Below are 24,166 nucleotides of genomic sequence, written 5' to 3' on the forward strand. Positions count from 1 at the left end.
TAGATGGATCCATTCCCCCTATCCCAGAAGCATGAGGGGATTTTTCTCTGATATTCACTGTGAGACCTGGTAGAGATCCAGGAGATAAAACTCACAAAAATGTAGGGGTTCTGATGACTGGGTCACCCTGGAGAGTTTTCAGCTCTCAAGACTGTCCACACTAAGCCCCAGCAATTTGTCAATTACAATTCAGGTTTTCCCACCCAGGCAATAATTCCCTGGGAGGCTCCTATTCTGGTGGACTGTGATTCTTGGTATCAGCTGTCATTCTCTCCAGTTTGGGGAGGGGACAATGGTTTACCTTGTGACTTCACTTCTCCTACAGACATAAGTTTGATTTTTCCATTTGTCAGCCTTTTATCTGTTGGAGGGAATGTTGGCTTCTAGACTTCTTACACACTGGATCAGAAACCGAACATGCGTCTTAGCTTTTGAACTGGGTCCAAGCTTTTCCTGGTCAGCTCATAGCCAATGACTGAGCAGACTGGGGTCTATAGGGCTTGGCTGTTTAGACTTGGACGGCTGTCTGAAGTTCTCTCTGCTTCCTCCCACTTTATCTTTCATGGGCATTACACTCTAGTACCTTGTTTGCATTCCTAACTCTGTCTCAGCATCTGCTTGCCAGGGAGCCCACCTGGCACATTTGAACATATATATGATCAATACTGTTTTGGTTCCAGGAGGAAAGCAGGGAAACCTGTGAACCACGGATGTGGATAATCTGATTTACAAGGTGTAGCTTGCTAACCTTCAGGCTAGTCTCCACCACTCACCCTGTCACAGGTCCCTCTTTAGGTGTGGTTCTATGAGCCACCCCACATAGTGCTGCCCGGAGTGAAGACCTTAGTTAGAACCTGGCCTCTTCAGAATCCAGGTAAAGGAGGAGTTTCTGCCTCTGTGTCAAAACCAGTTTTTGTTTGAAGACCTACCTTTTCCATCAGCACCTGACACAAATTATCCTTTCTCCAAAGACAGCAGACTTCTTCTGAAAGGCTTTCATGGAAACCTTGTCTTAACACAACCAATAGTTCTATATTCTTATAAGAAGATACACGGGGAGTCATGGGGCAACTGGTGGTGGTGGGGCTCATATCATCGTGGAAAGCAGTCACCACAGCGGAGCTGTGAGATGATGAAGGCTTCAATTATGGCAAAGGCTGTGTGAGTGGGGTTGGATGTGAGGCTGGGAGAGTGGGTCAGAATGGCCCAGATTTCATCACTGAGGGAAATGAGGGAGTCTCTAGTGACCATCACGGCTCTGATTCAGCTACCTGGGAGATGGGGATGCATTTACTGCACTGGGGGCCCAGGAGGAGTTGGAGGGAATGTAGAGGAGAAAAGTGACTTCAGTTCAGTATCTTTTGATTTGGGGATGCCTGTGGGATATCTAAGGGAAGGCATCCCAATCGCTGCCTGACTTTTCATTTCTTTTGTCCTGCTTGCAAAATCAGAGAGAAGCAGCATCCTGTCAGGGGCTGTTGCTTTCCCTTTGGTCCCTCTGCTGGGTTTGCTCCAGCCCCTTGCCCTCAGGCAAGAGAGGAGCAGGCAGCTCAATCTGCTGGAGGCTGCAGGGCAGGCTCTTAACACAGCAGGGCCCTTCAGACATTCCCAAACACAATCCCAGGGCTACCACCTGCCAGCATATGTTCACAGAGATGCAGCATCACAAACTCTCCGGACTGGAAGGGACGTTAGAGGTCATCTGTTCCAGCCTCCTGGTTGGCACTCTCAGATTGTCCGAATTATTTAAGAGTTCCTTTTCTGAATGCAAGAGACTCTCTTATGACTTCTCCTTAAATATGCTGTTAAAGACACGGTCCATCCGTGCGTTTCCTTCCTCAGGAGACGTGCGTGGGGGCCTCACGTTGGTGGGTCCAGCGGGGAGAGGTGCTACAAGGCCAGATTTGAGAACACAGTTCTTTCTGTCCTTCACACTACAGCTACGACGATGGTCTCCATGGTTACGGCAGCTTCTCAGGGGTACCTGGCTGTTCGTGTTGTCTATTTCCCTAAATGTCTAATTTGTGAATAACCTGTTTAGGTAACCTGCTGGGAAGTTTCTGTATGTATCTGAGAATCAAGACATAGATATATACTCAAAACAACAAAAAAAGAAGGCTGATAGGCATTTTGGGTACATTTTTTTCTTTTACTAATAACAGAAATTAGGATTGACTTGAAAAATTTCAAGTTAAACAAGATTCAATGAAAGAAACACTGCCTTCATGTTCTTCAAAGGCATGTGAGGCAGAGAGGGGCTGAGCTAACCTAATTATGTTTTCTTTAATGTGAAATAGCTATTTGCCTGACATTCCATTTGCATCTCCCCATCACATTCAAATGGCTGGGACATTGATTTTTTTTTTTTTTTTTCCCGCGGACTCCCTTTGAACATGAAAGTGTTTTTTCCTATTTTTCCCCCCCTGGTGAGAGCAGTGATAAGTACGGATCGATAATTACATTGTTGGATAAAAATGAATATAAATTTTATTGAAAAACAACACCAGCAACAATGTGGGGAAAGCCTACTCAACAGCCACTGGCCCACACAACTCAACACACACGTTATGAAAAGTAATCAGCTCTTAAGATTTCTGGCTACTTCTTTCCAATGAAAAGAAATGATAGACCCCAGAGAAACTGATGTGGGACACAGACGCACATCACCCCTGAACACACTACTAACAGCGAACGATGTGGCAATCAGTACTGTTCACTTTGTGTTTGTTGGGGACGATCTAGTGTACTTGAAGGATTAACTGGTTTAGAGAGAATTTAGTCCTTCCAGTTAGCCTAGCATCTAAAACCCAGACCACTGGGAAAACTTTTCCAGTTTTCAGAGTCCTTTGAGAAGAGGATTTTCACAAACTTTCTTGGCACCTTGCCCCTCCTGCTTGAAAACAGGAAATAGTTCTTTATGTCTAGCCTAAATCCTTCATGCTTCAGTTAATCTATTTATTTCCTTTTAATCTCCGCAGGCCATGAGGAGTCTGTCTGGGTGGGGCGGTGCAGCATATGGGGAACTCACAATGACCATAATCAGATTGAAACGGCGTCCAGCTGTGCTGCTGGCACACTGAAAGGAGTTAATTGCCGTTGTGGTTGTAGCCCATTTGCCCCCCACTCCCACACCCTCCCCGACCTTCTGCACCCTTCTGCCTGTGGCCAAAGCCCTGAGTGTGATCAGTCTCGGTCCTTCACCAGCGTAGTAACGAGCGCGGTCAGAGCGGTCCCTTCCGGTCCCATATCCAGCGTTGTTTCCATTTCAAGACGTGATTTCTCCGGAAAACACCCCCGAGTATTACATGCCTTGTCTTCTCACCCTGCCAGGCAGGCCCCGAGCTCGCCTCACGGCTTGCGCGTGCCAAAGATGTGCTCCGTGTGTACATGAGGAAACACCCAGTGAACTGAACAAAAACGTCTCAGTAGCGAATTTCAGATTCTGCCTAAAAACCCCGGGGGATCCGCTCGCCCTCGCAGTTCCGCTCGCCGGCAGCTCCACGCTATGGGCACCAGGGGGCGCCCGTGCCATTCCACCAGACGCCGGGACTCGGGTACCAGGAAACAAAGATGGGGATTTGAATAAAAGGCTTCAAAATGCAACCCTGAATTCTATCCTGAGCAGCATGCGTGTAAAAATTCATGAAGATTGGATTTCATTCCATGTATTTTTACTTCGGTGGAAAGAAATTCAGGTGATTTCTGACAGTGCCTACAGCTGTCTTTACAAGGGTGGGGGGGAGGTTGACACAGAAGGAGGGGTTCCCGGTTGCTCTGCAGACCTTTGGAGAGGTTGGGCCTGGTCTTTCTGGGGCAGCTCCCGTTGTGCCGAGTGGCATCCTCTGCCCGCTCCAGAATGTACTGATTAGTTATATTATTTTTATAAAAAGGTACATGTTGTCCTCATCAGAACTAGCTATGGTTCTGGGTCCAGGGAGTCACATGAGTCATAGAAGGCACTTGTTATTTGGATAAAACAGCACATTTCTTTCAGCCCATAAAATCAAAGGTGTGAAAAAAGGCTGTTTTCAGGGTGTAAGAACTCCCCTTGTTTTCCCGTCGTGGTTACTGCACAGCGGTTCTGCCTTGGGGGCCTTTGTGCATTTTCCAGGTGTGAGTGACAACAGTGCCAAAGGCTTGGGTGGCAGAGCCTGCCAGAGGGTACTGGACATAGGCCAGGAGAGAGCGCAGACCCCCATGGTGTGCTGCCCTTGTATTCTAGGGCCCCCCACCTGGTGAGGGCTGGGTATCCCTGTCACATGGCTCAAGGTCAGGTCCAAGTTGGGTGGCAGCGAGGACCTTTGGGGAGGTGATGAAGTTTTGGGAGCCTGGAAATTTAGGCAGTCCTCTTTGGCGTGCTGCCAGGCTGCTGCCGCCCACCTTGAGCTCTGAGATGGCAGGGGCAGGACCCCCTTGGTTCCCTCTGTTACCACAGCATCTCACACGGAGCCCGGTGCTTATGAAGTGCCCCGTGAACCTTTGCTGAATACACGAATGTGAGGATGATGGCAGGGAGGGGAGGCATGGGCATCCGGCTGGCTTGGCTGTCGCTGATCCTGAGGACATGCAGAAGAGTAGTTGAGAGGCAGGGCGCTGGGCAGTGCCAGTTCTCAGGGTGAGGGCACTGACACTGGAGGGGGGGCTGCCAAGCTGACAAGCCAGGAGGTAGGGAGCCCCGGCAGGGGCTCCTCGTGCTGGGAGGGTGCGACCATGGCCACACAGGGCCTCTCCCTCCTTCCTTCTCCCCTGCCCTTGCAAGAAGGAGCCAACCTTGCCGCCGTTGCCACGGCAACACGGGCCTGAGGTGCTGCTGAGGGCCGCTGGGCAGCTGAGGTTCCTAGGGCTAGAGAAGGTGGCATGGAAGGCAGGACCCCAGGGGTCCCTCATGGCAGAAAAAGGCCAGAAGGGAGATGGGATGCAGACAAGCCCCAAAACAGCTCCCAGAGCAGGTGGAGGTCCCTGTGTGGGCTTTGCTGGTGGGGACCCTTGGGGGTCAGCAGAGCCCTGTTAGCTCATGAGTCTCCTCGGCACTGTGGTATTTGCTCTACTCCCTGCCTGGCCTCCCTGCCCAGGTCTTGATTTAGGGTTATCAACAAGACCCCCTGACCCCCCAAGGGCCTAGCAGCCTCTTGAAGCAACCCGTGCAAGTGCAGGCCAGGGCCTGAAGGAAGCCCAGCCTCTGAGAGAGCCTGGAGGGCCACCGACTCACTAGACTGAGCGGGACTGTGGGCGCTTCTGAGAGCGCGGAGTCGGAGGCCTCGCACTCTCATTCTTAGGGAATGGGGCTGCTGGGGTGTCCCCGGCCCTCCGGCCTTCTACCCAGGGCACCCAAGAGTGGGCCCTGGGAGCCCCCTCCTGACTCTTCTATCGCCACATTCTCAGTGTTTCTGGGACTGTGGAGCCTCCAGCCAGACACAGGCTGGCGAGCTTCCTCTTCCCACCTTCCTTCCTCTAGGGCTCTTAAAGAGCAAGAGACAGCAGGAATGCAGAAGATGGTCAGGTCTGGGGGGAAAAAATGGTAGTCTGACGCTCCCTGGGGTCCAAGAATCCGTGAGAGACGCTGAGGCTACCTGAAAGGGGGCTCTGTGAGTCATTCAGGGTGACTCAGCCTTGCAGGCCGGTCTCTCTTGGGCACGAAGGACAATTCTCTCACCATCGCGTGAAAAGCTTTCTGCCTGGGCAACCTCCCTGCTTTCCCACATCAACCCTATAAAAACAACAAGAGCATTAACACGAGAAGGGGGCATCTGGGCAGTGGTGTATGGTTCACAATACCTTGGATTTACATAGCACCTTTTTCTTCTAAAGGGCCCATGCCTCCGTCCCCTTGGCCGCGGCCACAGCCAAGTGAAGCCGTGGGATGCAACATCCCCGCCTCCGTGGCCAAGTGGAGAGACTGAGGCAGAGGCCTCGAAGTGGTTTCATGCAGGCTCGGCGGTATCCGGGGCTCTCTGCACCTCCGTCGGGCCCTCCCTGGGCAAGTGTGGGCTCGGCCCTCTGGGAAGGGGCGGAGGGGGTGGCCGGGGCACCAGACCTCACTGGGCGTTCACTTTGTACTTCAGGATGTAGGAGTAGAAGTTGTGGTTGGCGTTCTCCAGCACCATGACGTAGATCTCGCGGCAGCCGGCCGTGCTGCAGCTGCCCTCCCAGTAGCCCTCTTGATTCAGGGTCAGGGGCCACGTGTCCTGCCCCTTCACCAGGGCTTTGGCAACCCCATGGAGTTTCAGTTTGAATGAGACGTCCCGGTTGGCGGGAAGTACACCTGACAGAGGCTCCAGCAACTCATTGTCCTGCCCCCAGTTGCCAAAGCTCTCGGGGAACATGGGCCAGTTCACCTTGGTGTTGGTGCAGCACAGGAGGTAATTGAAGACGAAGACGTAGTTGCCTGGCTCCAGCCTCTTCTTAACAAAGATCTTGAGGGCAAACTTGCCCGCCTGGGGCAGCTGGACCTTCAGCTCGGCCCGCTTCTCCCGCTGTAGCTGGAAGATGTAGCGTCGCTGCGTCTCCTCGGTGATGGGGCCTTCGTCCCCATGCAGGGAAGCCAGGACGCTGATGCCCTCCTCCACGTCGAAGCTGATAGAGCAGCGCCCGTCGCTGGTGTGGATGATGGGGTCGGGGTGGGAGGGCTTCACGATGCCCATCTGCTCTGAGAACCAGCTGGGGCCCACGGGCTGGTGCAGCTCGGCCGGCAGCCGGACGCTGAGGTCCACGTAGTTGCACTTGAGCGTGTACTCCAGCACTGAGCTATAGACTTCAGAGTTGCCCTTGGCAAAGATCTGCAGCTTGTGGGTGCCCACCGCCGGAGGGTATATGTCCAGCTTCATCCCGTTCTTCCGGAGGCTCAGCAGCCCGTGCTCCTGCTTGCCGTTGAGCATGAACATGAAGAGTGTCGGGGCACGGCTCTCAATGGTGATGGTGGCTTTCCCGTTCACTGTGGAGAGAGAGCCAGGGTCAGGGGCGGCCCGGGATGTGCCGATGTACTGCTGAGTGGTTAACACCTGGCTCTCGGGGGAAGAAGCCCTGACTCTACATCTGCCTATTTCCACGGTGTGAGTGTTTCCAGCAAGATGGATTTTAGGTGATCGAGACCATGTCCCCGAACACCGTGTAAGCCAGTCGCGGCACACCACGGGAGGGGCTCCCCTCCGGGCTGCGGGTTGTTCTCTCAGGGTGAGCACCTCGGCAGAAAATCTGCCCCAGCTCTACTTGTTTGCCTCACCCAAGCGATTCTGGATTTCATTTAGATGAAAGTGGCCTGGAGGCTTAGCCAGATTTGAGCAGGGGAGAGGGCTTGGGGGCAAGGAGGGCCTGTGACTGCGTGGAGGGGCTCCCTTTGTCTCCTTCCAGTCTTAAGCCTTATTTCACGTGCTCCCTCCAGCCTCTGTTTATTACAGCGGCAGTGTCTGTCAGGTGAACACTGGACCTTCAAACCTGGCTGGGAGGGTTTCATTGCCAGAGGCTGTGCTCGGTGGGGTGGGGGGGGGGCTGCCTCCTTGCTCCCCCCACTGCTGCCACCCCAGGACTCTCACTTGGCTGTGGCTTGGCCTATCTCTGGAGGACTTTTGCCTCCCCTCCCCCTCTCCCCTTGCCCTCTGGTTTTGTCTTCCTCTGTCCCGGTCCCTGTTTTTCAGGGATAGGTGGTCAGTTCTCCTGCTCTACCGACCATGAGAACTCCCCCACCTGGTTGTCCCTGCCTTGCAGGACCATAGGGAGGGGCTGTGGCTCCTTGCAGAGCCTTAATCCTCTTCCTCCCTGAAGCCCCACACCTGCGCCTTGTCTCAGCAACTGCCCCAGCCCAAGTCAGGTTCACAGGTGAGTGCAAAGTAAGGGGACAGGCTACCCTCAGAGCCACTCTCCCCAGGAATCTTTTCCCAGTCTGAGGTCTAACGCTTTTGCTGGGGAGGCCATGCCTGGGCTCTAGAACAAGTACCTCCAAGACTTCCCCTCTAATCTGCCCCAAGGCCCTGACTCCAGGCTGCTCTGCTCCTGAATTCAGTGCTAATTCCCAACTAGCCAGTGAGAATCCCAAAGCAGCCGAAAGAAAGGATGGGCATTCACTGGCTGGCTCCCTTCTGTTTCTCCACGGACTTCTTCATCTGGAACCTTTTCCCGGCCTTCCCTTGCAGGGAACCCCTCCCCGCTGCAGTCCCCTTCCTCCCACATAACTCATCTGGCCTCTGTCCCCACTCTCCAAAGACTTCGGTGACTTCTTTGGAGCCTCTGGGCTGCTGGCCCACCCTCCTGGCCGCCCTCTTCTCCTCTCGCAGCCCCGGCCCGCTTCAACCCTGTCCAGCCACCACTGCACATTCCCTCTGCCATTTCTTCCCTCTCTGCCAAACTGCTTGTGGGGTGCTTTGGGCTATCTTCTTTGGCCACTTTCTTTCTCCACTGCCTCCAGCCACTATGGGACATCTGTCTTATGGTAACCTCGAAAGGAAGGTGCCCCAGAGCAACAGACTTGTTACCAGTCTCTCTCTGTTGAATCTCTCCTCTCCCCTTGCTTCCTCTTATAGACAAACTCAGTGCGCAGAGGTTGTCTCAGCCTTCAACTGCTCATGGCCCCGCCCTGTTCCATCTTGCTTCTGAGTTGGCTGTGAGATGGCACAGAATTCACCTTTGATGTGGAGTCCCAACCGAGGGCCCCTGGCAAATTAGCTGCCTGGTCACTCCTGTGTTCACTTGTGTGAGTCACTATCAAACTGGAGACCAGTGAGAGTCCTGTCCCCTCCTGCCTGGCCTGAGTCAGGACCTCCTTTTTGGGACCACAGTGCATTCTCCTGCCTCCTCCAGGGTACACATCCCAGAGCCCTCACACCTGTACTTCCCTCCACCCTTTCCCCCCAAACCAGGTAAGACCTTGGCACAACTGGTCTGACTGTAGAGAAGCCTTTTCCTGAGCCCTCAGAAAGGTCCAGCTCCCCTGGAGGCCTTTCTTGACGCTCCACATCCCCTTCAGGAACCTTAGCATTGTTGTACTGAATCAGTTCCTGCGATGTCTATCTTCTCCATAGGGGTGAGCGCTGCGGGGAATTGGCTTCCTGCATCCTTTCCTGCGTGTCCCAGGCCTCACCAGGGTGCCTGGGCCAGCAGATTCTCTGCAAAGGATTGCTGAATGGCTGGAAGACTTGAAAGAAGGACTGGTGGCCCTAGGGACTCTGTGGGAGCCCGTGGCCTCTCCTGCATCCCTTCTCCCTCCACCTCCCCCGGCCCCCCACATCCCCGTCCTCTTCCTTCCCTGCTTTTCACCCACCTGTTTCTCCTCCTGCTTTCTTCTCTTCCCCACTCTTAACAAAACTAGCTCCAACAAAGAAATAGTCCTTAAATATGCATCACGAATATGGGATCAAATTTGAGATTACTGTATATTAAGAAACCCAGTGTTTACATTCTGTGTCTCTCGCCAAGGCAAGTTCTACTCCGTGGCGTTAATTTGACTTTGGTGTGGCCTGGTCCATTCTTCCCTGTGGTTCCATGGCCCACACCAGTGAGAACAGGCTCCCTGTCTGATCTGTGCCCAGAAAACGTGTTCTTGAAGATAGCAATCTCACACTGTCATTTTAACAGCAGGAGCCTCCAGATATTTGTAGTTTTAGAAGAGTATTCGAGAGCTCAGCAAACTGGTTAAGGAAAGCATTGTGAGGCAGAAGGAGGAAATCAGCTAGAAACAGCACAGGGATACCTGTGCTCCCCGTGCCCCTATCCCTCTACATGGGGGCTGGGGCTCACCAGCAGACACGCCCACAGACCTCTTCATGCTAACAGCCAGTGCCAGCTCAGGTCCTCCCTTTTGGGAGTATGGGGACCCCCTACTCTCCGAGATGATGCCAACAGGCAGGACTTTCCTGAAATGTGGGGGTGTGTGTGGGTGGGCTTGGGGGGTAGGTGCACCAACTAGGCTGTGGTGAGCCCTGTAGTGTGTCCAGGTTATGTGTCCAGCCCTGGACCAGGCACCAGGGCCTTCGACGTACATAAAGCAAAGGTCATGAGGCTCGTGACCACAGTTCTGTACCCTCTCCCTCACAGCTGCTCCCCCCAAACCTCAGAGTGCCCAAACACACCTGGCTGGGTGCCTGTGGCCCCTGTGGGGATGTGGGGAGCAAAGATCAGTCTAGGCCAGCCATGGGGACAGCTCAGCTATGGGTCCTGCCCTTCCTACTCCCAGGGAAGTTGGGAGGAAAAGGCTGGACTCTGCCTCCAGGAGGGAAGCCGGCAGAGATGACAGGCATCTGAGCTGGTCAAGGGAAGGACAGAGAGGAAGGCAGGCTGCACCCCTGGAGCCAGCCCTGGTCTAGGGGTGCTTGAGTTCAGACGCTGGGGGGCTTGCTGTGTCCTTCCAGAGCGTGTCTGTCCCTGCGTGTGGTGACGCCTGCTCTCTTCCAGCTCCTAAGGCCCTGCTCAGCAGCTACTCCCTGATAAAGCCTCCCCCGGTCCTCTGTCCCGGGAGACCCCTGCTGCTCTCCCACTCCCTGCTTGGACTGCCCACACACAGAGACCAGCTTGGCTGAGCCAACATGTCCTTCTTGGTCAGGAGTTCGGGAGAACACAGCAGGCTAGTGAGCTTCTGTCAGGGATCCGAACTGGGAGGTGCGGACAGCCAGGCCTGAGGCGATCCTTTACCTGCTGCAGGAACTGAGAGAGATTCACCCAGCTGGGGACCCTCTGTTCCTGGATCCCTGACAGGCTGGGCTGTAATTGGGGTCCTAAGGCCTAGGGAACCCCAAGTGTTTCCTATGCAGCTGCTTTTTGGTTTATGCTGCCGTGAGGAGGTGTCTGTCCCTGCAAATGTGACCTATGGCTGTGTCCTCCCCCGGGGGCCCGATGGCCTTGGCTGCCTTAGTGGGCATCTGCACATACACACAGCTCACAGGGAGCTCCCGGGCCCCGGCTGGGTCCCCTGGGTGCCCAGATGCCTGAGGGGCAGAGCTGGCTTCCTTCCCTGCTGCCAATGTGGCAGCCACCAGCTTTGGGCTTACCTGTTCTGAGGACAGAAGTCTCTGGGTGGGCGCTCAGCATCCCCTTGTTGTAGAATTCACTCTTGTGATACATGTTGCTCTCAAACTGCCTCAGGGATTGAGGTGGCTTTAGCAGTTGCCAGTTCTTGTTGTCTGGGAAGTGGTCCTCAATGAACAGCGCAGGGTGGGTGAGGAAGTAGAATTCATTGTAGCTAGAGGTGGGGGCGAAAGCTGGTCAGTAGCCATGGGGGTAAGTAGGCCTCAGCTCTGTGGAGAAGGAGGTGGGGGCTCGCAGGGGGACATTTGGGGCCTTCTCTTGTCTAGCACCTCCACAGGAGGGGTCCTGCCAACAACCCAATGGGGAGAGGCACTATCTCCAGTCTTATCACGGGCACCGCAGATGGCCCCTCCATGGCTGCTTGCAGAAATAGAGGCCATGGCAAGAAGGCCTACTCCAGCTGGAGCAGTGTCCAGGTGGGGAATGAGTTCTGCCTACTCTCAAAGCCCAGCCGAGATTTAAGGGGGCAAAGGCATAACCCAGGCACCCGGTGTCAGCCAGTATGATGGAGGGAGGGCAGGCAGTGGAGGTGCTGGGTGAGCAGCCCTCTTGCGATCCCTGGGCCCAGTGAGACAAGAGTGGTCAGTGATGGAGATCAAGAGAAGAACAGGGAGATTCCTCTGAGCTAAAGCTTCATGCGCAGCTTGTGTTTGGCTTGTATGCCGACCTGTTGAGATTTAAACTGCAAAAATCAGAGACAACGCTCTCATTTTTCTAGATAAAAAAGAATCTGAGTCACTGAGAGATGTTATAATCCCGGGTGGATGTCATGGCTGTAGGGTAAAACCGGAGTTGGCCAGAGCCTTGGAGAAGAGACATGCTGCGGCGTCCTGCGGCCCAGCACCCTGCCCCACCGTGGCTAACAGGGACTCTGTGCACCCACAGCACCCTTTCCCTCAAACAGAACCCCTTCCTCAGTGGTGCGATGCGGCTGCATTGGGCCCAGAGAAGTGGAGGAAGGGAATTCAGACTTTCTTGTATGGTAAACAGCCAGTGGGTCCAAGGCCTGAAGGGAATCTGCATCTGTGGACGGGGAAGCAGCTCTCAACTTTCCTTCCATTCTTGTATGGCCGGTGGGCAGATGCGGGGCTTTCAGTGATGGGGAGCCAGAGGAGGGCTTTAGGCAGTGGACGGTGAGGGGACAGAAAGATCCAGCCCTTCCTATTGGCTTGGACCTAGCACACTGCAGAGCTGGAGGAAGCCTGGGAGTGGCCAGCAGCAAGGAGAGGTGCCCTCGGCCCCCCCGGCCCCCCCGGCCCTCCCACTTCCTTCAACCTCGTGCCTCCCTGCTTTCCACCAGCTGGACTCCCAACAGCCCTGAGATTTCTACTTACAGGAAGGTGAATTTGGAGGTGCTAGAATCCACCAGGCCACTGCCCCAGGTGCTGTCCACCAGGTGCCATCTCCCCTCCAGGTACACAGCGTTCCAAGCATGGTCAAATTCCCCCGAGAAGCTCTGCCCCGTCTGGTAGCCAAAGCCCTTGGAGTAGCCAGGCACAGTCACGCAGTGCACTCCAGCGATCCTGGGGGTGGGACGGGGGTCTGAGAGGTGGCTCCTGCTGGGGTTGCCGGACCCCTGCAAATCTGTCTATGGCCCCAGGCCTCAGGCAAGTCTGCAGTCAGTCCCTCTGTGTCTCTCCTTTGCCCTCCCTTTCACACAGTCCCATACAGACAGCCTGAGGGCTGTTATTTCCAGGGCTAGGAGACAGGGGACACAGGGCTGGCTGGTCCTGCTGGTGCAGACTGGCTTCAGTCCCCACTGCCCGCTCCTCCCTAGAGACTGAGCAAATCACTTCAGAAACATCTTTCCCCAGATGGAACCCGCCTGAGTGCTCCACCTGGGGTCTTCACGAGGACAATGGGTGCAGTAGCGAGGACCCCCCAAGAACATGGAAACCAGGGAAAGGATGATGTTTTTGAAGGATCAGAAAAGCTCGAAACATGTGGCTGAGGAGTTGGGTCTGGGTGACAGGGATAGGGTGTCAGGGAGGGGTGGGGTATGAGGGTACAGAAGAAAGCTGAGCCCTACTCTCTCCATGACATCATGCTCTAAGACACCTGTGTTAAGACAGCCAGGGTAGGCCAGCCAGTATGTCCAGCCCTGCTCAGAGCAGACGGGCCCATGGCTCAGATCACTCAGGTCCACCTGCCAGGGCTACCACAGTGCGTTCGGGTCATATGCTGACTGACTGTCCTGGCCACAGTTTCGGTGTCCCCCATAGATGTCCTTTGAGGGTTGGAAACGTTGGCCCTTCGGCCTGAGTTGTCCATCCCTCTCAACTGTGCTCCTCCATGGCTTACAAGCACTCTGGCACCACTTCGGTGGCTGGGAGAGTGAGGGATGGATGGCGGTCACCTGTGGGGACCACAGAAATCATGGGCAAGCTACAGTGTGGGTGTCTGTAGCTGAAACCCCGAGGCACCACCCCAAGATCAAAGCAAGAGGCCAAGAGTCCTTCCATGAGCAGCTGGCCTTCGTCTGCAGCTGCCTGCCCATGCCACAGCAGTTACCAGGGCCGGCTGCTATTCTGACCCGGAGACGCCCTGTGCGAGCCCTCTTGGGGGTCTTAGTGTGAAGGAAAAAAAGGTATTCCTTCTTAAAGAGACTTTCTTTTGAATTCTGGCAGCTTGGTATAACAAGCACACTGTCTATGCTCCCCAGGATGTTCACAGTGGCTCCCTCAGTGGGGCTCCTCTAAGCATCGCCAGCTGCCCTACTCTGTGCTCGCCTCACATGAGTCAATTCTGTACTCTCTGTGTCAGCCAGGCTTGGTGGCTTCTGGTGGCCGGGGGCCTTCTGTGGACCAGCACTGCGGACTCCAGTGCCCTCAACAAGAAGGCCAGGGGCCTCTCAGGGTGATGGAGGAAACAGCCCCACATTCGTTACAGGAACAGGGGAAATTTTCCCTATAAAAACATATGTTTCTAAATTTTTTTTTTTTTTTTAAGAGAGTTAGAGAATGGGAGAACACCTGCATGTGAGCAAGCTGGGGAAAGGGAATGGGGAGGGGAGAAGCAGAGGAAGAGGCAGAGCCTTCAAGAATCTCAAGAAAGCTCCACACTGGGCCAGACTCCACCTCACCACTCTCCGAAGTTCAGTCAGACGCTCAACCGGCTGAGCCGCCCAAGTGCCCCCAGAAAGTTTAACTGCCCACTGGAATACTGGATTAAATATTACTTATCATTCGTTGAGAGAAGCTGTGAAGCGAAATGGGGAGCCTGCTCGTTTCCACATTCCACTCCGCTTCTCCTGAACAGTGTCCTGTTCCCACATGTGCCTGGGCTTCCCTCCTCCATGGGGTGCAGGCCTGCCTGCGGCTTCACAGAGGAGGGCTGGGCCTCCCAGGCTCTCTGAGACATGCCAAGGGAACAGAGCAGCCAGGCGCCCCAGGAAGGACTTCAGGAGCACTCGGGGAACGGGGACAGAGAACAAGAGGAACGGGATCCCGATGTCAGGTTTTTCTGCTGATAAAGGCCAAAACTTACTCCTGGAGCAGCCCAGAGGCAGGAAGCACAGGAGGAAGCGGGCCCAGCAGAAGCCCTCGGGGTGGGGTGGTGGGGAGTGGGTGTGAGGGTTGGGGGGCTGTGCATGCCTGGGGAGTCCCCTGCCTCAGAAACTGCAGAGAGGGTGGGGGCATGATTCTGGTGGTCGGAACTGAATGTGTTCACTCAGAGAAAACAGGCAGCAGAGGGGGAGGGGCGAGAGCAAGGCTAGAAGGGTGGGATGGAGGGGCCCACTGCGGGGCTTCCCTCAGAGGCAGGGCTCCCCTTACTCAGAGTGAGTGAGAAGAAGTGTGAGGTAAGACGTGCTCCTGACACAAGAGGAACGAACAGAAGCCTACGAAATCCTGCCATCAGAACGAGGCCTGAGTGAGTGAATGAGTGAGTGTGTGTGTGTGTGTGTGTGTGTGTGTGTGTGGTTGGGGGTGGGGTGTGCGTGTACAGGGCCGGAGGCGGAGAAGGAGAGCAGACTGCACCTGGTCTCCTAGTAATGCCATTATGGGCAATTGTAATTTTCTTCTTTAAACTTCTCTGGATCTTCTAAATTTTCAGTAATAATTATGTGTTACTTTTAGAATTGGAAAAAAGCCATAAATACTCCTTGAAATTACATTCTTCGATGAGTTATTTTCCTTTCTTGCCCAGAAACGTCTGTGTGCATCCATTTCCGGGTGCGTGCAGAGGGATGTGGAGTCCCAGGAAGAGTTCTGCACTAAGGGACTGACAGAGGGGAGCTCTGGACCTCTGGATGTGCTGCCTGTGGGGGCCTGGCCTCCGCTCCAGCACCTCATGGTCCAGGAAAGAAGGGGAGCCCTGCACATCCCCACAGCCCTGGGGGTTGCAGTGAAACAGAGCAGGTGTCACTGTGGGCAGTGTGGCTGGCCGTGTGCCTGGGCAGTGGGCCTAGGGTACCTCCCTGTGAGGGTGGATGTAGGCCATGAGAACCAAGTGGGGGAGCAGCAGTGAAAGCCTGACCCCAAGCCTGGGAAGGGCAGAAGGAGGTAGAAGTGCGTGGCTGGAGGGGAAGTCACTGGGCCAAGTCAGGGGATCTGGGCTCAGTCTAAGCTCTATGGTCGCCTCCAGGGTAACCTTGCCAGGCCCATCATGGGCAAAAAGAAAGGTTGGCATTACGTGATTGATAGGCAGGGCGATTCTCCTAAGACAGGCTGGAGGGAAGCTGTGAAGGCCATGGAGAATGCCTGGGGCAGAATAAAGAAGAAAAAAGAATCTTAGCTGTGAGCTTACACCATGCTTGACTATGATAGGAGGATATTTTATTATGTGGCAGCAATATGCAAGGTGGATTGGACAAAGAAGTCATGATGTAAAGCATTGTTGTTAATAGTCCATAATTCTCATGCAAAATTGTGGGACTAGTAATTCCAGCTGCTGGTTGCTAGTCAGGATGACCCACAAACATTTCTTGCCATTGAAAGACCACTGACTTTTGTGCAAAGTATGTACCAGGCACCAGGGTTAGGGTTAGGGTTGTCATATCATATCATATCATATCATATCATATCATATTATATAATAAGCACTATAGCCTAATAAAATATTCTGAAAGGAAAGTTCATTGGCTGCCCTAGATAAGTGAACTATCACTAAATTGCTAGTGATGCACACAGCCCTTTTAGGGGACCCAAAGGAAGAGGAATTTGCCGGAAAGATCTAGGAGAGCATGGAATAAGAGACAGAAGATGAGAAATGTTTCCACCTCCTCATGAGATCTGGCTGGCCATTCTAGAGCCCCAAATACCACCCCAGGACATCGATTTGATAACCTCAGGCCTCAGGGTCTTGGTTTGTACCCGTGGTAGCTTTTAAATGGCCAACACCTGTGGTATCAGTTGCAGAGGGGGTGCAGCCTGTCTGTGACTATTGTTATATACAGACAGGGTCCACAGCCTGCCGTGGGAACCTGGAACACTGCATTTAGCCCCACCACTGCCAGGCCCCCTCTGGGTGGCCGTGTTGTCTGGGGTGGGCCATGTGCCCTGCAGGCGTCAGGCTCTGACCTCAGTGTACCTCTCCAGCTCCCATCAGCTCTCCAGGGAATGGGAGCCACATGGAAAATAAGAGAGGGAGGAAGGGATGTAGTTAATGGGAGATGCAAGGAAGCATGCTCTTCTTCCTTTTTTTTTGTACGTTGATGAAAACGTTGATTGTATTCTATCCTTTTTAAAAAAGTTCGATCGATCTATCTATCTATCTAGAACACATAAGTAGTGGGGAGGGGCAGAGGGGGACCGAGAGAAAGAATCATGAGCAGGTTCCGTGCCGAGTGCAGAGCCTGATGTGGGGCTCGAGCTCATGACCCTGAGATCATGACCTGAACCCAAACCAAGAGTCAGCCTCTCCACCAACTGAGCTACACGGATGCCCCCCAAATTTTGTGATTTTTATACCAAAGCAGAACAAGCAGAACCATAGCTTATGTTTTGCTGTTTATAGAGCCAATTTCCTGTAAATCTGACAGTGCCTCTGTTTCCGCTGCACGGTCTCCTTTCCCCTTTCTCGCACCACCCTTAATGGTGAGGTCAGTAACTACAACCGTAGTAATCATTCTCACTCTGAGGCCCTGTGTCGGGACTTTTGGGCATGTGACCTCAGGGCCCTCCTCTCTGACAAGCGAGGAGTCAGAAGAACAGAAAGGGAGGCTGACTTGCTTGGGGACACACAGCCCACCAGCGGCCAGAGCCGCCGCAGGACTCAGCTGTCCTGACACACACAGTTCAGGAAGCTTTGTAATGTCCTTTAGTAAGCCAAGATATGTTTTAAATTATAAATGAATGGGCGGAGCAAAATTAAAGGATGGTTTGTTGGAGTGACATCCTTCATCTCCGTGGGCACTAGCCTTCACTGTATCTACAAGGGCGGGGGAATTCAGATGTCCTTTTCAGAGACTTTATATGACAAAGTCAGATCTGGGCATAACTTCAGGTAAGCCCTGTGAAAGCCTTTGGGGCCTTTGGAAGCAAATGATGTATTGGGATCGTCTGGGACATCCAGCTGAGGAGAAGCAGGCCACTGCTCTTGCTCTTTGTGACAGCAGGAGGATGGACGGGGAACCGGCTGACACCTGACTGGTGACAACCAGTCTGCCCAGCATCAAAGCCTCAAACAAGCACGAAGCTCCAGGCTTTCCCCAGAGTCTCTGGAAACTCTGCCAGCTGGTGGCGCCAGAGTCATGATCAAGGCGGGGCGGGCGGGCGGGCGGGGGGGGGGGGGGGGGGGGGGGGGTGGTACTGGAGGCTGACTTGGGGGCAGGAATCTGGGAACTGAAGCTTGGCCCCTGCAAGGAGGTTAAGCAGAATTCATGAAGGCTGGGGGGAACTGAGGCAGAGGAGGGGACACTAATGCTGGATGATGGGAAGTCAGAAAGAAGCCAGACCAGCAGTTAAAAGCACGGCACTAACAGAAAAAACTCACATCGGTTACCTGGGAAAGATGGTGAGGAAATGAAGGATGTTGCAAAAATATCTGCGTTCCCCACTGAATGACTCTATTCAATCAGTCTTTAATGAGGCCGCTGCAAAAGGAGGCAGAATGGACGGGCAGCAGTAATGAAGGCCGTGTGGGTACTACTCTTGCTAAGAGGCCGTGCCGACAGCCGAGCCGGGATCAATCAGCACGTGAGGATTGCATGTCTTCTGTTATTAAGGACTCAGCTAATGAATTTACCAGACCTCTGGCAATTATTCGGAAAGTAGGGGAATTAGGAAAGTGATGCATGGGCGAGGTTACTGATCTTTAAAGCCAAAGTTAAAGGGATCCAGGGAACCGTGAGCTACCGTTAACCGTCTGAGCAGCGGACAGTTTTCACATGCTGACTGCCAGGTTGGAACCTGGCTTGAAATGATGCAAAAATGTTGGGATGTGATTTAATCATCAGCTGCAGCCCAGAGGAAGGCCATTGTTAAGCATCCGGATCAGGCCCAAAATTGACAGGTTCACTCGAGGCAAGTGTCAGTTTTCTGAGTCTATGTGTGTCTGCGGGACAGTTCCACTGAGTGACAGTGTTCCCATACTCAAGAAAGGCAAAGTTAAAAACAAAAAATGAAAACAACCCAACAACCCCAAAGTCAGGTGAGCAAAGTCCGAACTGCATGTTCTCACTTAATCCTAGCACTGCCAGCAGGCACTACAGTCCCCATGTACAGAAGGGAAAACTGAGACTCTGAGAAGTTACTGCCTTTCCGGAAGCAATGCAATTAACAAGTGGTAAATTGAGGACTGGAAATTAAGGACGGGGGAGCTGAGGACGGCGAACGTCTTTCTGACTTTCAGTCTGGCACCCCTCAGCACCATGGTTGGAAGGCTTATAACGGGATAAAGAAGGATGTATCCTATGCCTGAAAAATCTTATGCCTGAAAAATCAAGTTGGCCAGCTAAGATGAAAATTACACTTTGAAAGGTGCCAGGCACAAATAGAGCTGAAAACAGACTGAGGGTTAGTCCATGATTTAAAATGAGAGGGAGGCCCATTTCATACAAATTTGCTATGAATATCTTGTCATTTCTGGTCATCCTGGGCCTATAGTGTGTAGGATTCTGAGCTGGGTATTGACAGGGGTAGCAGAAACAAAGAGAGGGTGGCGGAAGACACATAAAAGACCTATTAGCCCCACAAGACAGGTAAGGAAAAATGAGCACAGGTAACATGTATATGATAGAACAGAGTCTGGGAAGGAATGTGACAAAATGTTAAGTGTTATCTCGAAGTGGTCAGAGTGACCTAATTTTCTTCTTTTTGCTCTGTGCCTTTTATAAATCATCTATAATTAATAAGGATTTTTTTTTATTATTATTTTGGAAAAGTTACTAAATAAAAGCATATGGCAAGCCTGGAGCCCGTGTATATGGTGTGTTGATGACATCAAGGGAGGGGACAATGTGGGGGGATGGGGGGGTTTGACCATCCAGGAGTGGGGCTGGAAGGAGCATTAGAGAGAGGGGAGTGGAGTAAGCTTGAGGACACAGAAGTGCGGGCAGTGTCTCAGGGTGCAGGGCTGGAAGGGAGCCAGAGTCGGATTTTGGAGGACTTTACAGGGCAGTGTGAGCCTGTGGGTCCTGTTCAGGAACCCAGGGCCTAGGGAGTCTGGGCAAATGGCCAGTGAGGATCCCGTTTCCTGGAGAGGCCCTCAGGCACGTTGGGGTGCCCAGGGCCTGGAGCCGGGGTAGGAATGGGAGGGGTGGGAGGGAGAGCCCGCTCTGGTAGAGTGGATGGGCTGTGGAGGGGCTAGCATCCACAAGGGCCTGAACTGTCCTGGTTGCCTCTGGGACGGGGGTGTCAGGGGTGGGGCATGGAGGTGGGGGACACAAAGAGCACGTGGTGTGGGGAGGTGGGAGAGCCCAACAACGGGGTGGTGGGGAGGGGTGGAGGGTTGAGCCAGGAAAGAGCTGTGTGACTGCAGGAGCAGGACGTCTTGGGCTGTCTGCGTCAACATGTACACACATCCCCGACACGTCACAACTGCCCACCTGTGGACCCCTGAGTGTCTGTTGCTGCACTTGGTTTGACGAATCTGCACCTGAGTCCTGGTGGGCTGACATGGGTGCCTGCGAAGGCCCACTACCAGAGGCCTGCGGACATGGTGGGCGGAGCCTATCCATTTCCCCGGGGAAGAGGCTCTTCAGCAGCCTCCTGGGCTCCCTGTCTCCTGAGGAACCCAGCAGACCTTGGAGCGTGGGCACGGGAAGCTGTGAGGTTGGCGGGGCTCCACCAGCCTGGAGTCTCTCTGGAGGTCACCTAGAACCTCCAATGGTGCCTCCGCACACAAGTGGTTTCCTTAGCTGCTGTTACCCACTGTGGGGCCTGGCCAGGAGCTCATTCCCAGAGCAAGGAAAATGGAGCCTAAAGCCTCCAAGAGAAAAGCCTAACTTCCTACTTATTCAGCTCCTTTAACTGACAAATCCTTTCAGGTAGGAGATCATCTGTTTCCCCCGAGAGATGAACCCCGTGCCAGCCCGAGGACAGGCTTTCACTGTCCCCTTGGCGTCAGCAGCCACTGTCCCACTGCTCCCAGACCTGCCATTCTTCTAACCTTCAGCCATGCAGAGATCAGAGAAGGTGGAAAAGGGGCCTTTTATAACCAAATTATCTCTGTGCTTTCATCTGCCATTATGTTAATGCATCGCGAAACCCGGCAGATGGTACAAAGTCAATTATGCTGGTGTTAAAGAGGGAGAAATTGACCTTTTTAGGACTCACTTGGATTCCAGAGCAGAGTTTGCAAATTCCGTTTTCAGGCCTGGCATGTGGGCCTTGAAGGTACGTGAGGCGCTTTGGAAAGGGAGAAGTGGGGGAGGGGTCGCAGTGGTCAGCCCGGATCGGCCGTGGGACCCCGCTTGTACCTGCACATTTTCTCAAAGAGTCCAGCGTAGCCGTCACAGTTGGTCTTCTGGGTCCGCAGGATGTCTGTGGGCTTGAAGGCCTGGCGGTCCTTCTCTTGGGCAGCCTCGACGTCATACTCTGGAGGGCAGAGAAGGCTGTGAGTAAGCAGATCTTGGGAGGCAACCAGGGGTGGTTGCCTGTGGCCCGTGACACTGTCCCCACCCTCTGCTGGCTTTTCAGCACTATTTGGACTGGCCTCCCTCAGGTCCCGGAGAAACCACCGCAGGCTGAAGGGAACCAGGCCCAGCCAGGGCAAGCTCTGGGAAATGTCACACCTCCTTGTGCAGGTGGCAAGCTCTGGGAAATGTCACCTCCTTGTGCAGGTGGCAAGCAGGAGAGCGAAGCATCGGCAGAACAGGCTGCCTGGCTCGTTAGGCCTCTGAGGAGAGGCTGGAAGGGAAGGGGGCCAAGACAGCACCAGGGGGTGAGGCCCTTGTCCTCTGCCCTTGTCCTCCCCACCACACAGCTCCGTAAGCAGTTCCTGGGAGGCTGCTCACCACCCTGCTGCAGCTGCTACCCCAAGGTCTCATGCTGACCCACAGGGGGCGCTCTGAGCTACCGCTAAACGGGGCTGCTGGGTAGTGAAGGCCTGGCAGGAGGCCCTGAGGCAGGAATCACAGTGGCCGCTGAGGGCATGAAGGGGACGTGTGTGAGGGTGGCAGACAGGAAATGTATGTCTTACTAATGTTCTGTTTCTGATTCTGCCCCTTTAAGGCCCAGGCTGAACGGAGCTGCTGGCTTTGGGGAGGGAGGAAGTGGCCTCTCAGGCTCTGTGGTCAGATACTCTACCTGTGTCAGGTGAGTTCATCCTCTAAGCTGCATCCCTCACTGCTGCTCTGGGAGGACAAAGGAAAAGCCCAGTGGCAGCAGATCAGGAGAGCCCCTCCGCCGGTTAGAAGGTCATAGGGAAAATGCTAGAAGTCTACCGCACCACCTGGCTCTTCCACTGACTGCAAGGGGCAGCATCCAACATCCAACATCCCCCTAGCAACCCCTGTTGGGACTGGCTTGACCTGGCCAGACTCTCAAGGCTGTCCTGTGCAGAGCTGGGGACAGGTGCACAGGCCCAGGCCCAGGCCCAGGCCCCCTGAGGTTGCTCTGAGTGCCTGGAGATGGGGCTGAGGTCGTGGGTGTGGGAACAGGGAGAGGGAGGGGCTAGCCCACTCTGTCTGGCACTGGTGTTTTAATGAACCTTCCCTATCCTTCTTGGGAATGACCTTCTGTCCTGGGTTCTCAGGTCTGTGCTGCAGGTTTACCAGGGAGCCAGGACTGAGCGAATGCTGCCCCTGGGTAAAAGGCCTTAACTCTGGTCACTGGCTGTGGGCAGATGGCCACGGGGGATCCCCCACCCCATGACCCTTTATGGAGACTGTTAGTACAAGGCATGTTTTACCCTCCTTGGTTAGTCTTTGGTAATTCAGCCTAGCCATCTGGGAACTCTTCTCCTCTACTGTCCGTCTCACGCCATACACACTTGTAGTCAAGTGAATCCCAGACGGTCTCCTCTAGGAACAGGGTCCTTCAGGGAGTGGCATCAAGGGAATCCTAGAGCCAGCAGCACCACAGGTGGGCCTACCTATGTGGTGGCAGATCCAGATCCAGATCACGCGGACCCTCTCCAGGTCACTGTGGGCCTCTTGGAGCAGGTCGCTCACCAGCTCGTCCAGGCCACTCTTGACCGTCACCTGGAGGATGGGAGGGGTGGGCTATGTCAGGGCCTGGATGAGGGCTGTGGGAGCCCCAGTGCCTTGCTACTGGCAGCCGGTGCTGCTTTTCCTCCAGGCAGAGAAGGAGGAGGAGAGGGCCAGAGGCACAAGGGCTTGGCTGAGGGCAGCCTTTGGTTGGGGGGCTGGACAGATCAGGGAGAGCTGACCAGCTGAGTCACTGGCCCTAGAGCCACACACCCTTTCTTGGCAGACCCTGGAGCCATCCAGGTGGGTGGACATTGGGCAGCTGTAGCAGCTCCTACCCATATTCAGTACTACCCAAAATGATCTATGGACTTAACACAATCTCTACAAAATTCCAACAACTTTTTTTTTTTTTTTTCAGAAATGGAAAAACCATTCATATGAAATGGCAAGGGGCCCAGAATAGCCAAAACAATTTTGAAAAAATAAGAATGAAGTTGGAGGACTCACATTTCTGGATTTCAAAACCCACTATAAAACTATAATAATCAAAATAATGTGGTACTCACACAAGGATCATATAGGTGAGTGGAATAGAATTGAGAGTCAAAAAATTAGCTTATACCCCTATGACTAACTGACTTTTTTGTCAAGGATGACAAGTCTATTCAGTGGGGAGAGAACAGTCTCTAACAAATGGTGCTAGACAACTGGATATCCACCTACAAAAGAATGAAGTAGGACCCCTACCTCATACCATATACATAAATTAACTTGGGGCGCCTGGGTGACTCAGTCAGTTAAACAGTCAACTCTTGGTTTTGGCTCAGGTCATGATCTCAGGGTTGTGGGATTGAGCCCTGTGTCAGGCTCTGGGCTCAGTAAGGAGTCTGCTTGTAATTCTTTCTTTCTCTCCCTAAATAAATAAAGAGATCTTTTTAAAAAGTTAACTCAAAAAGGATCAATGGCTTAAATAAAAGAACAAACATGATAAAACTCTTTAAAGCAAACACAGGAATAAATAACCATGACCTTGGATTTGGCAACAGATTCTTTGAAAGAATGCTACAAGCACAAGTTACAAAAGAAAAAATATTTATTGGGCTTCATAACAATAAAAAACTTCTGGGCATCAAAGAACATGACTGAGAAAGTGAAGAGACAATTTATGGAATGGGAGAAAATAGTCACAAATCACATTTCTGATAAGGGATTAATATCCAGAATATATAAAGAACTCCCGCAACTCAAAAAGACAAACAGCCCAGTTTTAAAATGGATGAAGGATTTGAATATATACTTCTCCAGAGATATATAAACGGCCCATGAAAAGCTTCTCACATCATTAGGGAAATGTAAATCGAAACCACAGGACGCCACTTCACACCCACTAGGAGGGCTATAGTAAAAAAGATAGTAAGGATATGGAGAAATTAGAATCCTAGTGCCCTGTGAGTGGAAATGTAAAATGGTGCAGGTGTTGTGGAAAACAGTTTGGTGGTTCCTCAAACAGCTGAGCAGGATTATCATATGATCAGTAATTCCACTCCTACGTATATGCCCAAGAGAACTGAAGAGAGCGAGACAGACATTTGTTCACCTATGTTCATTGCAACATCATTCACA

The 24,166-nt window shown here is 53.2% G+C and overlaps 1 protein-coding gene across 1 annotated transcript in view; it reads right to left on the reverse strand.

Annotated features, from left to right (window-relative positions):
• Positions 1-5,196: 5,196 nt before the first annotated feature.
• KY (kyphoscoliosis peptidase) overlaps positions 5,197-24,166 on the reverse strand; it is a 43,776-nt gene continuing 24,806 nt past the window's right edge. The window contains exons 7-11 of the mRNA XM_059387978.1: positions 22,486-22,594; positions 20,870-20,987; positions 12,345-12,533; positions 10,974-11,164; positions 5,197-6,931 (exon numbers count right to left, since the gene is read on the reverse strand). Of these exons, the coding sequence (XP_059243961.1) occupies positions 6,036-6,931; positions 10,974-11,164; positions 12,345-12,533; positions 20,870-20,987; positions 22,486-22,594 (1,503 nt within the window). The 3' untranslated portion in view covers positions 5,197-6,035. The remainder of the gene's footprint in view (positions 6,932-10,973; positions 11,165-12,344; positions 12,534-20,869; positions 20,988-22,485; positions 22,595-24,166) is intronic.

Source organism: Mustela nigripes, chromosome 2 (assembly GCF_022355385.1).
Source record: "Mustela nigripes isolate SB6536 chromosome 2, MUSNIG.SB6536, whole genome shotgun sequence".
NCBI classification, from domain to species: Eukaryota; Metazoa; Chordata; class Mammalia; order Carnivora; family Mustelidae; genus Mustela; species Mustela nigripes.